Source organism: Mauremys mutica, chromosome 7 (genome assembly GCF_020497125.1).
Source record: "Mauremys mutica isolate MM-2020 ecotype Southern chromosome 7, ASM2049712v1, whole genome shotgun sequence".
Lineage (NCBI taxonomy): Eukaryota > Metazoa > Chordata > Testudines > Geoemydidae > Mauremys > Mauremys mutica.
In genome coordinates this window covers 63,571,624-63,587,690 of record NC_059078.1, presented here as the reverse complement: position 1 = coordinate 63,587,690, position 16,067 = coordinate 63,571,624, and the positions used below count along the sequence as shown (strand labels likewise).

General features: G+C 47.9%; 1 protein-coding gene across 1 annotated transcript in view; it reads right to left on the bottom strand.

Annotated features, from left to right (window-relative positions):
* ADAM8 (ADAM metallopeptidase domain 8) overlaps positions 1-16,067 on the bottom strand; it is a 91,302-nt gene that overhangs the window by 58,616 nt on the left and 16,619 nt on the right. The window contains exon 5 of the mRNA XM_045023162.1: positions 13,492-13,568. Within this exon, the coding sequence (XP_044879097.1) occupies positions 13,492-13,568 (77 nt within the window). The remainder of the gene's footprint in view (positions 1-13,491; positions 13,569-16,067) is intronic.

The window sequence follows — 16,067 nt, the reverse complement described above, 5'->3', positions numbered from 1 at the left end:
TTGAATATTGCATGCAGTTCTGGTCACCCCATCTCAAAAACAAACATATTAGAAATGGACAGAGAAGGTGCTCACTGCATTCACGCAAGTAACCAGAGGGGCAGGCTCAGAAGCTCCTCAGCCAGGGCTCGAGGCACTTGCGGCCCCTCAGTGCTAAGGCTCCCCCCTACTACCGCCAGGCTACAGAGTGTGAGAGTGTCTCTTCCACTCTTTCCTGGCCTCCAGACTAATGCAGTGACATAGACTGACCCACTGCACTTGAGCGGCTGGGTGTTGTCTGGCTGCAACGTAGAGTGGGAGCGTCACATTACAGGTCATTTTTTCACAAGGCTGGAGCCCCTCTCACAGCCAGGAAATAGCACACTTCTCACATGTCTCTGAAGGTTACCAGTTCATGCATATATGTGTAATCAGGATTTCAGCAGGCCATGGTAGCCTGGCCCTTGGCAAGGCCATGGCAGTCTAGTCCTTCCTGGCTCTGGGATCAGAGTGTGGTAAAGCAGCTAGAGACACTGTAGTACTCAAGCATAGCCACCAGCAGGGACTGAATGTGGGAAAAGCCTGACTGTGGCCACTTGAACTAAAGGAAAATGCATATTAGCATGGAGGCAGTAGCAGCCTCACAACCCTGTGTCTGTCTAGTATAAATGGTGAAATCTCCGTAACTCCAGGTTGCTAAACCATGATCTGAGTAACTCAGCCAGGGGTTAGGGGTCTGTTACAGGAGTGGGTGGGTGAGGTTTTGTGGCCTGCGATGTGCAGGAGGTCAGACTAGGTGATCACGATGGTCCTTTCTAACCTTAAAGTCTATGAGTCTATTTCCAGCTCTGCCTGTGGAAAATTCACCCAGCCTCTCAGTTACATACTCTGTAAAATAGGTGAAGGATAGCTGCTACCTCTAAGGTAGGCGCATGAGTTGTGAAGAACACAGAAATAACTAGAGCAGTTAAAGAAGCTGGGATTAGAACTCATTAGCATTTAGCTCAGTGCACCTTCCCTGAGGCTACAGAGCAGTGTGTGTGCAGCAAGGACGGTCTCTCTTCTTCTCTCCTGCCTCAGGGGGGACACTTTACCATTTATGCACAACACGAGAGAGGGACTGAAATCAAGGATGGAATCCAAACCTCTGTGAATGTGGTGGTGTGGGAGGCTCCAGTCTGACTCACAGCAGCATCTATGGCTCTGATTCCACAGAGAATCCTCAAATAGCAGAACCTGTTTCCCAGATCCAGTCAGATGGGGCCCACCTCATGCCAGACCATGAGAATGGCTGATCTTATGAGGTTTCCCAATTGGAGCCATGATCTCATGAGAACAGCTCATTGGACTGGGTTTGGATTGGATGGGGCTGCAAACCTGAGCCAGGTTTATCTCAAACCCACCCCTGCACCTTTGTCTGGCATTATTCCAGATCCAGAGCCAAAGCTCATCTCCTTGGGCCATCTCAGGTTCAACTACATATAAATGCAAGAAGGCATGAGTAAGAGCCATCTAGGGCCCCCACGGGAGGAGAGGGCAATGGAAAGGGCAATGCCAGGGCATTGTTCATCACTCTTCACCACAGGGGAAATGTCCGTTCTGGGGTGCTGGTCTCAGGAAATCAGAGCATGTTCTTGCCAGAGATCTAAGTCACTAACAGGGGAGTTATGTGGCAACTGGAGAGATTTGAGTACAGTAAATCACCAGGTCCAGACAGCATCATCCAAGAACTCTGGAGAGAGAAAAGTGTGAGACCTAGTGTATCGCAAAGACAGACCCATCCCCTGGAGATGGAGCAGGACAGGCATGACTGTGTCAGCCTCAGAGCAATAAGCCTCATCACAGCACCAGGCCAGCAGAGGGGAAGGTCTGATTAAGGACAAAGCAGGATAACTGGAACTTCATCGGGTCTAATTAGGGAAAACAGATCTTCTCTGCCCTATGAGAATTGCCTGCAGATAAGCTATTCACTGGTCAGCTGCAATCTCAAAAGATGTTACCTAAGATGCTTCACATGATACTGTTACCATAATACCTAACTAACTGTGCTACCTCAGGTGGGGAAGGGGCTAAAAGCAGGAAGCCTCCAGGGCTGTTATGTGTTAATGAAGGGCACAGTGAAAATGGTCCCTCCTTTGCCCTTGATGAAAGGGCAGCACATATAGAGCTAATGAGTGAAACAGCTACTGCACACCACGAAGCGTGAGAGACCCAGGGCCTCAGGGACCAGAGGGCCCAATGGAGCATTGAGTGGAGTCTAAAAGAGCTGGGTAATTCCTTGACCACTCACATGATTTGTTTTCAGAGAAGCTAACACAAAGATGAGGGGAATCATGCTTTCGGGTGGAAGCTAAATCACTGCACACAGCAGGACGAAATTCCTGCTGGGCTGTGCTCCATGACCACCGTGGCACAGTTAGAAAGGGGAATGATGAACCTGAACCTCTGCAGCATCCATATTGACCTGAAATGGTGGCAGAAAATAGGCCTAGATCACCAGCAGAACTGGTTCAATCCAGTAGGGAAGGGAGCTGAGAGACCAGACTAGATGCACCAGGAGTCCAATCAGATAGGACTGTGAGGTGGGCCACCTGGTGGAATGTACCTGTAGAGTGGTATGACGGAGCAAGTCCTACATTCGTCACTAAGATTAAAATTAAACAAACATGAAACTACACAAACTATTAGCAAAATGTAGCCTGGGGTAAGGCTGCTGATCCAATGTTAGAAACAATTAATTATCACAGAAACTGATCTAAGGGAACAAAATCATTACAGTTCTGTTACGAGAAATTTAAGAATCTCCAGAAAGTGTGGGGAAGATCTTTCTGGGTTCATTCTGCTAAGGACAATATGAGTGGGGTGGTGAGCTGGCTTAGTCATAACATTACCACTTTAATTCTGGTCTCCAAAGCACCCAGATGGCAGCAGCACATGCACCAGGGAAGGAAGCCGCTATCACTAACAATGATTTAACTCCTGAATGACTAATTCAGTGAGCAACAATCACTCCCTGTTTTAGTTTATTCACAATTTCCTCTAAGAATATATTGGATTTCCCTTCCCTCTGCAAAGGACTTATTTTACTTGTTTTCTCTGAGCTGACACTGAAAAAGCGGGAGAGACATTTCAAAGCCACTAGGCATGTGCTTTGTTTTGCGTACCTTTTAATATCAGATGCCAAAGACAGCCTTTATGGCTTATCAGCCCAGGCATAAACTCTAGATTTTGCACTGCAAGGATTAGGGTCTCATTAGAGTTGTTCTGAGAAAGATGGACAGAGATAATTGATGCTGTTAAGAGACAATCTGGGCTTTTCACATCGAAGAGCCATTTAGCAAAGACTACAAAGCAGATCTGACAGCTATGAGTTAAAGGGAACTGTCCTTCCCAGCAACAGCAGAGAAACAAATCTGCAGCTCTATCATTCATGGAGAGTCTATTTAAGATCCAATATACAGCGTAACTGGCAGTATCACCAATGCTTAAGTACGATATTAGCTATATTGTGAGAAAAATATCTCCACTGCAGTCAACGGGTCAGACTCAGAGGCAGTGTGTAAGGATATGTAAGCTAGCCCTGCCTAGATCCTAACTCTCTTAAACACACTTATCCACGCATAAGAGAGCCTAAATTACTGTAATTTACACACCAAGGAGCAGCAGGAAGGTGTACGGAGAGTTTACGTTCCATAAGGGGCTGATTGCTGTTGCTTTTCTTGCTATGCTCCTCCCTTCTGGGAAAGTCACAGCCACCCTGAGAACTGATGTGTAAGGAGGGCAGAAGCGGGGGTGAGTCAAGGAAGGGAGAATAAAGGTATGTCTGTACAGCCCACGGACACATGCCTCCCAGCCCAAGTCGACACACTTGGGCTAGTGAGGCTCATGCTAGTGCTCTAAAAATAGCTGCATAGGCAGCACTTTGAAGTTACAGCTCAGGTTGGAGCTCAGGTACTGAAACCTGCCCGCCTTCCCTAGGCTTCAGAGCCTGAAAGTGCTGTCTGCACAGTTATTTTTAGAGTGCTAATGTGCACCCCGCTACTCCTAGTATGTTGACTGGGGCTGGGAGGCTCACTTCTGCGGCTGTGTAGACACATGCTATGGGGCTCTTGCCAGGTGGGGCATGCAAGCTGAGGTGCTGGTGAAGGCCTAAATTACACTGGTTTATACTTTGGCCCATTTCTTTTCTTGTATAATTGTCCTTTCCCACCATAAAGGGAAATAATCTCAAACTCCCCAGGAAATGACTGGTGGGAGCAGAAGCTGAAAGCTGGGACATGAGCAGAAGCAGATTATCTGTGGGAGCAAACCATCTGGGAAGAGTTTGAAATGTTAGAAAGCCAGAACACAGAGAATGTACAGTTTAGGGGGAAACCAGGAGCTTTCACTGTGACAACAGGAGAAGTACATGTGTACCAGGAGAGATCAAGAATGTTTAATTTCAGCACTGAGTTTTGTGGGTTATCAGTAGATGTGCACAGGGATCTTCCAGCCATGGGATTGTTAGCTGTCTGTTACCATACATGTCTGTGGTCTCCAGGGCTTAGTGAGGGATAAGTGAAAGCAATGTCTCAGCAGGAATCATCAGTATAGAAGTGAAGGGATGGTAACTTGTAGCATATCTGGGGTAGTTTGTGTGGAGCAGGCTCATTGTTTGAGTGCAAGTTAGGTGTAGGTAGCTCCTGTTCCCTACGCTTGACCTAAACCCAAATTTTGCATTAGCAAATATATGTTAGACGGGGTCCTACAGGGCTCGTGTGCTCTGTCCCCAGAGTGTTCCAGAGCAGGTGAGTGCTAGTATGTGTGCTCGCATCATGCTGGGGTATGGCACAAAGAGGGCAGAGTTAAGGTTGCATTGTGAGGTTGGCGTGGACTTTAACTCTGTAGTTTCTGGTTTTCAGAGGTTTGAGTGTAGTTGAACCTGACATTCTGTAAGGGTACAAGATACCACTGGGCAACTTTAATGCTGCCTTAATGAAGGCTTTTGCTTGCTTTAAAAAAAAAAAAAAATCTCAGCACACCCATATTCCAGTGCCCAATTTACTCCCTCCAAACTCTAGTGGAATCTCTTTTCCTTCTCTTACATAAACGGTCATTTGTTTTACAACAAGTGCTCACAAGGGCTATGTGCGATACAGGAGCGGTGGTTTAAGGTAAAATTGGGGTACACTGTTCCTTTCTGAGCAAAGGATCTGGGATTTCTGAGAGTAGCCAGTGTCAGGGTTTGGATATCACAGGGGAATGTTTCAAGGGAACTCGGGGACTGGGGTGCACCTGTTGTGAACCTGCTGGGCAAAGACAGGAGGGCTGGTGCAGCCCAGAGGAGAGTACTTGAGCAGCTGACAGGCTGGTGGTGTCAGGAAGCTGACACCCAGCCCCCACAGAACAGACTCTCTCTCGCTAAAGACAGGCAGTAACAAGGTGATTCAGCCCTTGGTACCCCAGAGAACCATCAGACCGTGCATCAAGCAAGTCTGGGGGCTGTGTGATGAGGTGACCAGCAGCTGAAGCCAGGGCTGGAGACGGGACTGTGCACCCCTGCCCTGCAACTGGGGATGGATGGAAGGAAGCAGCCCCTGCCCTGCGGCTTAGGGTGGGAGGGAGGGGCACTACAGCTGGGCTGTGAGCCTCTGTTCTGGAGCTGCGGCCAGCTTGGGAGCGGGAGCTGTGCGCTCCCCATGGCTGCGGCCCCGCTGTGTCCCAGGCCCGCGGCTTCCACCAGGGGCTGCAGTGGGGACTGTGATGCAGACAGGCCCTGTGCCCCAGCCCAGCAGCAGGGGCCATATTGGGGGGCCATGTGCCCCCCTCGCTGTGTTCCAGGGCCATGTGCTCTCCCCTGCAGTCGGAGCTTGGCAGGGGCTGCAGCCGTGGCTGCGCATCCGTCCCACAGCTGCGGCCCACTCCAGAGAGGGGGCGGTGTGACCCCCTTGCTGTGCCCCAAACCCCTCAGCTTCTGCTGCGAGCTGCAGCAGAGACTATGCTGCAGCCAGGGCTCTGTGTCACAGCCCTGTGGCTTCTACTGGGAGCTGCAGCTAGGTCCTCATGCCCCTGCCAGCGGCTGCCGTGGAGGCCATGTGTTCTCCGTGGCATCCTAGGGCTGCCGCCAGAGCTTGGCAGAGGTCTGCAGCCAGGGCCATGCACTCCGTTCCACAGCTACAGCCAACTCCAGAGCGGAGGTTGTGCACCCCCCGCTGCAGCCACTGGAACCGGGGCTATGGGTCCTCCCCTCCCCCAGACTCCATTCCTCCCCACTACTTAGCCCTGACCCCGGTTATTTTTTAGTAAAGTCACAGACAGGTCACAGGCGCCATGAATTTTTGTTTATTGGCTGTGACCTGTCTGTGACTTTTACTAAAAATAACTGTGACAAAATCTTAGCCTTATTTATAACTTATAAAGCAAAGAACATTAGCTAGCGCTGTGGGCCCTGGGAAAGTTCCATCTCAGAAAGGAATGGAAAAGATAATCTGCCTGCACTGCCCCTGACATCCTTGGATGCAGGGATGAGAAGGAGATGGCAGGCACAGACCAACAACGGACATGGCTGATGAAATATCATCCAGGCTCAGGAGCATGGAGCACATGCATACTCAAGTGGAATGCACATGGGACCTTCATTCAAAGAAGAACCATTGATCTTGTGCAAGGCCTGATCCTGTACATTTGCTCTGAGCACGCTTACAGGGTCAGGCCCCAGTAGGGTGACCAGACAGCAAGTGTGAAAAATCAGGATGGGGGTTGGGGGTAATAGGAGCCTATATAAGAAAAAGCCCCAAATATCGGGACTGTCCCTACAAAAATCGGGATATCTGGTCACCCTAGGCCCCAGTGGTGAGACAGACAGGTAAATGTCTAGTTTGAGAATCCTGCTTTGTGGCCTCTGGGGCTTCAACTTGAGCTAGGGCTCTGAGCAGCTCATTCGCTGTGGGGTGATGTCAGTATTTAGGTGGTTTTGCACATGCTCACTGTAAGAAACATAGGTTCTTCCTATGCTCTTTGAAAGCATGCAGTGTAGTAGCAATTGTGTTGGTCCTAGGAAATTACAGAACTTGGTCCAATAAAAGATATTACCTCACCCACCTTGGAAAGTAGACATCAATGAAGGGTTATGATAAAAGAATATAAAATAATGAATGGTCTAGAGAAGGTAGATTGGGAACATCTGTTCTCCCTGCCTCATAACACAACAAGGGACATTAAATGAAATTGAAAGAAAGGTGGCAAGTTCAAAACTGATAAAAGGAAACACTTCTACTCAACATGTAATTAGATGGGGGAAACTCATTGACAAAGGATATTGCTGAGGGCAAGAATTTAGCAAAATTCAGAGACGTTGATATGAATAACAAGAATATCCAAGTTGTTGTTAGTTTTTTTGTAAGATAATAAATCTCCTGCTTCAGGGCTTAAACCAATCTCTAGCTATTAGGAACTGGATAACACTTCTGCTGGAAGGGAAGAGCTGTGAGTTCAGACCACAAGGACAGGGGTGGCTCTAGGTATTTTGCCGCCCCAAGCATGGCAGGCAGGCTGCCTTCGGCGGCTTGCCTGCGGGAGGTCCCCGGTTCCGCAGATTCGGCGGCACACCTGCGGGTGGTCCTCCGAAGCCACGGGACCAGCAGACCCTCCACAGGCATGCCGCCGAAGGCAATCTGCCTGCCGCCCTCGCGGCGACCGGCAGAACGCCCCCACGTAGCTTGCCGCCCCAGGCACACGCTTGGCGTGCTGGTGCCTGAAGCCGCCCCTGCACCCAGGATTGCCTAAAGAAGCCTCTCATGATCATCTGCAGGCAGAACCAGCAATAGCTGGTCCTCCATCACCTGGAAGGGCTGGGAACAGAAGGCGGCCAATCAAGGCACAGCAGATCAGATAAAAAAGGCTGGCAGCTTCGGCTAGAGGCCAGTTCTGGGTGAAGATGGAATAAGAACCAAGGGGGAGGGGCAGGAGCTTGACTGAGAGCTGACTTGACTGAGGGGGCTAAACCATGGAAGAGGCAGACCATTGTGAAACCAGGGCAGGAAGGGGCATTCTGGTGGTGAGGGCACACCATAACATAGGGATTATATTCTGGATCCACTGGGGAGAACTACCAAGTTTTGTCCAGGAACTAAAACCAGGGGTAGGGTGTGGGGCAATTACTGCACACGTCTGGGCAGTGCACACCTCTAAAGTACCACCACCCCTGGACAGAACTGCACAGACTGGTTTGGAATGGGTTCCAGAGGCCCACGAGACAAAGAATGGGCTTTTGGTATAATGGGCCAGCCTGAACTGTGTGACCTTAATTTTGATGCAAAAACTGACATGAGACTATAACCAAGAAGGCAAATCCTGTTGGAAGGAATGGAACCTGCCAGTGTCTTCCTGTGGAAGACAAGAGACCCCTCTGGTAAGCTGGCACACGTGTGGACAGTGCATTGTTTTAGGATACATGTTTTCTCTGTAATGGTTTTGTCCTAAATAAACAAACTGGGAAAGCTGGCTGGTCACTGGTAACCCTGTCATAGACCCTGGGAGAGAGCAGAACAGCTGGTGTGGGACTAAAGACAGACCTGCTGGGATAAGCATCGTGATCTGCAAACCTAAATCCTCAGTCTGGAAGAAGAAGGATGAGGGTCCCCACCCACAGAGAGGTGACAGCAGGAGGCCTGAGACCTGAGCAGGCCACAGGGGGGGTAGAGGCGCAGTTAATCCCAGAACTGGAACACTAGCCACTGTCAGAGAGAGAAGCCTGGACTAGATGAACAGCAGGTCTCATACAGCCCAGCAATTTCTAGGTTACTAGGGGTCATAGAAACGTTGCATTTTTTTACACTCTTGTGAAAGGTGAGAACTTCCTTGTTTCTTTGGCTACTTTACTTTTTTATTTTATTTTAAAGTGAATAAATGTGAAAGATATTCAGATAAAAGACAATTAAGAGGGTTTGTTTCTTGGCAAATTTAAGGACCTAGCCTATGTACGTGCTATATAGACAGGCTTTATCAGAAAAGCTTAAATCTGAGAAACCAACTACTAGCACCTGAAGAAATCAGGACACCGAGCCCCAGAGAAACCGGATTCAGCTTCAATGAACCCATTGCTAGCAAAAGAGAGGAAAACAGTAATCTCAATTATTTATCAGCCAATTAAATAGTAGGAATGAGCATTTTTTTGCATAATTAATTATGCTTCTGCCTGCCATCAACCAGGCCGGCAGTCCCCCTACACATGTGTCTCTGGCAGAGGTAGCAGGTCACCTGCAAAGCTTTCCCTGCCAGCTTGCTGAAGTGCTGCCAGACAGCAGAATGGGCCCTGTCCTGCTGCATCCTGTGCCACTCTCCCTCCCCTTTCTTCTCTCTCACAGACATCACCCCTTCCATCTTCTCCTCTCCTTGAGCCCCCTTCATTCCCCTCTCCAGGTAAGATAGCTGACACTCCATTTTGGATTCCTGTCCAATCTGGAAATCGAAACATTTCCCTTTTCAAGGACTGAAAGTGAGGGGGTGGGAGGAGACAATCACAAAAAAATGTTTAGATAAATCAAAACCAAAACCATAAATTTTATTTCCCGTAAGGAATGTGAGAATTTCGTCTGTATGCCTCAGTTTCTCTCTGTGCGTTGCATTGCTATGCTCTGAGGGTAAAGACAAGGGAGGAGGTGTTTGGCTCACTAGCAGCCTGGTTGGAGACCAGAGTCAAACAAACTGGACAACGTTTATACACATGTGAATGGAGGATCCAGAAGAGACAATGGAAACCCCAGTGGCTGGGACATTCACACCTAGTGACTTACAGCGCAGAGGAAGAAGGTTCCCCCCACCTCTCTGCTAGGAAGCAGAGCAAAGGCCCAGAGCTGGAGAACAAAGGGGAAAGGAGTCAGGTGGCTGTGCTGAGAGCTGAGATACAGGGGCTGTCACCTGGAACTGACAGACAGCGAGACAAGATGGAGTCTACAGCAGCTTTGTTGGGTGGAAGCCTGGGGTTGGCCAGTCTGAACTCTGTCTTAACCTTTGTTTCTTGATGCTGAACTCCAGCTGAATACTAATCCCTACTCTGTTTTCAAAAGGCTGCTTGGTGCCACTGCAAATACCTACTGAGCTGTATTGATCCCTGAAGAAGGTCAAAGTCTTTCACCCGGAGTGAATCTCAGGCCCCTACGCTAGAAAATTAGGTTGGTTTAACTACATTGGTCAGGGGTGTGAAAAATCCACACCTCTGAGCACCACTGTTAAGCCGACCTAAATCCCCTTGTAGACAGTGTAATGTAGACCTAGCTACTGCCTCTCGGGGAGGTGGGTTTCCTATGCTAATGGGAAAATCCTGTACAGATGAGCTGCTGTAGCACATAGATATACCCTCAGCTGGACTTGCTGAGCAGAGCTCAAGGTGTGAAGCAGGAGGGCAGAAGCCCAGAGGCTCAGTCTCAGAGGCAGTGAGGCTGTGCAGCCTAACCTGAAGGAAGGAGCGAGACTACTCGGGGGTAGGGTGACCAGATAGCAAGTGTGAAAAATTGGGACAGGGGGTGAGGGGTAATAGGTGCCTATATAAGAAAAAAGCTCCAAAAATCGAGACTGTCCCTCTAAAATAGGGACATCTGGTCACTCTACTTGGGGGTCTGGCACACCGAAGAGTTCCTCCAAGAGACTGTTTAAAAAACGGGGTATAGCACTGATCCTGTGGATCCATGACAACCCCAACCTGCAGGCTCAGGTAGCAGAAGAATATCAGCTTCTGATATGTCATGCTGCCTGGATATATGTGATTCAATCAGTCTCATCATGGCCACCTAGGACATCTTGTCTTCAAGGCCAAATATTACATGAATCTCTGTCATTGTGCAGAAGGGCAGTCACGGCAAGTCCAGCAGGGTTCTCTGCCTTTGTTTACATTTACATTGATAAAGTGACTTCAAATTAAAGAGTCTGAGCTGTAAAGTTCAGATTTGGAACCAGACACCCCCATAAATCCTAAGTATCCACATCTGGGGATTGGTACAGGCCCATCCCTAATACAAACATTTCCAAAAGTCTTAGATTACCCTGCTGGGAAACAGACATGCAAAGCCAGTGACTCAAGAATACAGCTCAAAGCCCAGTCAGCACTGACTGCAAATAATTCCTGACCAAACACTTCATATACAAATCACAATGTCCAGACCTAATTTCATCTTGGTTCCCCCAAATTCCCCTACAGTTACAAATAGATCGAAAAATCATGTTCCCTTCCTCTCCAGAAATGCTGTGCACTGTAAAACAGCAACAGTGTTTCACCCCAGAGGTGGCTGCATTTCAATGGTTGGAGAAACTGATTCCTGTATAGATACAGGTTGCAAAGTACTTTAGAATTCTTTGTTGTTCAAAAATCATTTAACATTTAACATTTTTATTAATGACCTGGAAGAAGGGGACTGGACTAGAAGACCTCTCGAGGTCCCTTCCAGTCCTACTATTTTCTGTTCTATGAACATATAAAATCATCACTGATCAAGTTTGCAGATGACCCAAAGATTGGGGCAATGGTAAATAATAAGGACGACAGGTCACTGATACAGAGCAATCTAGATCACTTAGTAAACTGGGCACAAGAAAACAATATGCATTTTAATATGGCTAAATGCAAATGGGAACAAAGAACGTACCGGTAGGTCTTTCTTACAGGCTGGGTAAATGGACACAAATCAGATGTCATGAATTATAACATTCAAAAACCAGTTGGAGTACACTTCAATCTCCCTGGCCACTCGATTACAGACCTAAAAGTCGCAATATTACAACGAAAAAACTTCAGAAACAGACTTCAACGAGATACTGCTGAATCGGAATTAATTTGCATATTGGACACTATCAAACTAGGCTTGAATAAAGACTGGGAGTGGGATGGGCCATTACAAAAAGTAAAACTATTTCCCTATGTTTATTCTCCCCCCCACCAGTTCCTTACGTCCCCTTGTCAATTGCTGGAAATGGACCATTTTCATTACGACTACAAACAGTTATTTTTCTCTCCTGCTGATAATAGCTCACCTTAACTGATCACTCTCCTTATAGTGTGTATGGTTACACCCATTGTTTCACGCTCTCTGTGTATATCTTCCTACTGTATTTTCCACTACATGCATCTGATGAAGTGGGTCTGTAGCCCACAAAAACTTATGCTCAAATAAATTTGTTAGTCTCTAAGGTGCCACAAATACTCCTGTTCTTTTTGCAGATACAGACTAACACAGCTGCTACTCTGAAATCTATCCTGGGAAACAGTGACTCTGACAAAGATTTGGGAGTTGTGGAGGATAATCAGCTGAACATGAGCTCCCAGTGTGATGCTGTGGCCAAAAGAGCTAATGTGATCCTGGGATGCACAAACAGGGAATCTTGAGTAAGAGTAGAGAGGTTATTTTACCTCTGTATTTGACACTGGTGCAACCACTGCTGGAATACTGTGTCCAGTTCTGGTGCCCATAATTCAAGAAGGATGTTGATAAATTGGAGAGGGTTCAGAGAAGAGCCATGAGAATGATTAAAGGATTAGAAAGCTTGTCTTATAGTGATAGACCAAGGAGTTCAATCTATTGCTCTTAACAAAGAGAAGGTTAAGGGGTGACTTGATCACAGTCTGTAAGTACCTACATGGGGAATAAATATTTAATTATGGGCTCTTCAATCTAGCAGAGAAAGGTGTAACATGAACCAATGGTTGGAAGTTGAAGCTAGACAAATTCGGACTGGAAATAAGTCACACATTTTTAATGGTGAGAGTAATTAACCATTGGAACAATTTACCAAGGTCATGATGGATTCTCCATCACTGACAATTTTAAAATCAAGATTGAATGTTTTTCTAAAAGATCTGATCTAGGAATTATTGTGGGGAAGTTTTATGGCCTGTGTGACACAGGAGGTCAGACTAGATCATCACAGTGGTCCCTTCTGGCCTTAGAATCTATAAATCTATGACTCCGGCCAAAAAAATCATGAGATTTAAAAAATAATAAAAGTTTCATTCATTGAATTTGCCTTTTGGTTTTTGAGCCTTCAGGGGTCACATTTTCAAGCTATTCTCCACAACCAGGAGCAAACTGACTTTTTTCCTTAAATGAAAGGTGAAATTCCTCCCTAAGTCACGTGACTCCAGTGGGTGGGGCTTTATAGAAACACCAAATGAAAAGAGGTTTGCCATAAAAGTCATGAGAGTTGGCAACACTGGTTTGAAAGTACACCGATATATTGTGACATCACTGTATTGCACAACATAACTAATAGATCCTTTAGCCAAACCACAGCTACATTGTTGTTCTGTCACAGTGACACATTGGGGCTGAGTCTCTACTGACCTGCACAGTGTATAGTCATTTACACTATTGCCAAATGGGTGTAAAACGCTACCAGATCAGAATAGCAGCATTTTATACCCAGTCTGGACTACTGAAAATGGCACAAGTGTGGGGCAAGACACACTCGGGCCCCCTGGTGCTTTTTGCTTTACATGTTTGAGTTCTGATGTTCCCTCCCCTCTGTGTCAGTTAAAGATCATACCTGAGTCCTCTGCAGGTACTGATGCTTGCCGCTGAATCACTGTGACCGTGAACATGCCCATGATAAAAGCAGTGATCCTGTAGCAGAGAAAGCAGAAGTCAAAAGCCAATCAGCACCATACTGGGGACACTTAGGGTAGAAGAGAAATCACTAACAAGGTACAGATCCTGGAAAGCACAGATCTGTTACAGAGCTTCTTCCAGGCAATAACAAACCTTTCCCACCTCATTCATTACCCATGCACAATTTTCAGATCTTTCAAGAAACACGAGTGCTCCGAACTGCCACCTGAAGAGCACAAGAGTGCAGGAGGTAAAATATCTTTTATTGGACCAACTTCTGTTGGTGAGAGAGACAAGCTTTTGAGCTACACAGAGCTCTTCTTCAGGTGACCTCAGGTAAGCCTGAAAGCTTGTCTCTCACCAACAGAAGCTGGTCCAATAAAAGATATTACTTCACCCACCCTGTCTAAAAACCTGGGACCAAGACAGCTACAACAACACTGCACACCTGAACAGCAGGCAGTTCCACACCATACGTGAGCAATATGCTACAGTGACATGGGTAGCTTACAATCATGGGCAAATTGGAGGCTTGACTGGATCAGCACAATAAACAACACAGCACTGCTCCTGACTGCCATGGTGCCTGAGCACAGAAAATGTAATCAGCACTAATACACACACACAGAAGACCTAGCATTTCAGAATTCTGCACATAATAGAATGACAGACCCTCACAATCCCCAGAAAAGCAAGCCAGGGCTGTCCCCATTTTACCAGAAAATGGGACACAAACTGAGGAAGTAACCTGACCAAATTCACAGAGTGGGATTAAAAATCAGATGCTCTGAACGCTCTGAACTCCCAGCTGTAAGCGCTGGCTGGCAGGAGGGGAAAAGACTATAAAGGGGCAGGAGTGTTGTCCCCCAGTGTGGGCCCAGGAAGAAAAAGCATCCAGGCACAATGTGAGCATTATCCCCACAGAAGGCAGGGGAGAGTTGGGAGGCGGGGGAGGGAATCCAGGAACAGAGCAGGCTGGGGCGTGGTGTGGGACACACAGGAGTGTCCAAGGAACCTCATAGGTGTTGTGCCCCAGAGTAGGCCAGGCCAACGCGGGGAAGGAGCATGGGAGCATCCAAGAAACAGCGCAGGTGGTGTCCCCCACAACAGGTAGAGGCTCAGGAGCTTCCCCTACAGAACTACAGAGGTTCCTCTCTATCTGCTGCTCCACAGGGCAGGTGTGCAGCTACAGCAGGCATGTGGGGCAGGACGGTGAGGCATGGGGTGGGAGGAGCCCTGGTCTCGCCAATCCGGGCATTTGCAGAGCTGCTGAAGGAAGGAAGGGAATTCATTCAAATTAGCTGTTCTCCTACACCAGCCCTCTATCTGCACTGTGCAGCAGCTGCTAGGGAGAAGTAGTGCAGCCTAGAATGGGAGTGTCTGCCGTGCACTGCAAAATATAGCTGAAGTCTGGAGGGCCTACAGGGGCCATGCTACATCCCAGCAGCCCTGGTCATGGGGAGCTGTGAGCCAGCTCCGCAGGCCGAGGACTAGACCCTCTTAACAATCTCATTTTCTGGGGCTAAATCACTGATGGCACTTCCCAGCGAAGGGCTGGGGTTGCAGCCCATCATGCAGAGCCCAGGTGGCCTGCTGAGCTGTGTGCCAGGGTTTGCCCAATAACACAGTTAGAGTTTACAGAGTGCTTTGGAAACATTATCTAAAACCATTAGCCCAGAACACCAGCAGGGCAGGGAAGAATAATTAGCCAACACCAGTCAAACCTCATGCTCCTGAGGGCTGCTCTGACCGCTCACCACTGAAAGCAAGTTCGCCACTAATCTCAGTGGCACCATTTCTATAGTGGGAAGCCAACTCATGTACTGAAAAGGAAGCATGGCCTAGCGGTGAGAGGTTACGGTGGGGTATCAGAAGAACTGGGTTCTGCTCCTGGCTCTATCAATGAGTGGTACTTGTGCGATTGTGTGCTCTCTGAGCCTTTGTTTCCCTAGCTGTGACATGGGGTTGACAATATTATTGCTCTCTCTCTCGGAGGATGTGAGGCATTCCTTGGTGCTTTGAGATCTTTGCCAGAGAAGGGCAAAGTAATGTTATGGTCTAACTCAGCCAGAAGCTACTGGACTCAATACAGGAGTCCCTGGGTGAGGTTCTCTGACCTGTGTTATATGATCCAGTCTGACCTGTAAGTGTCCCTTCCAGCCTTAAGGTCTATGGCTTCTATGAAAGACCTAATGCCAAATGGCTTGCTTGTCGGGAGGCAGGTGGGTGAAAAAGCACCTGGCAGCCTTCAGCCCCTCTCCTACAGACAACATCTGCATCTGCAGCCTTTGGCAAGGACTTGTTGTGGACTTGCCCCGCCATGCGTGCAGCGCTGTACAGAACGCGGAGGGCAGGCAGGCACACGGGAGGCAGTAGAGTGACTGCCAACTAGATTGATCTTACATACCCACGGGTGTCTGAAGGAGAAGGTGAGTGCCCATTTCCCAAACATGTCATGGATCATATGAGCAGCTCAGGCCATTTCTGCTCACAGAGCCCCAGCCTGTCATCCAG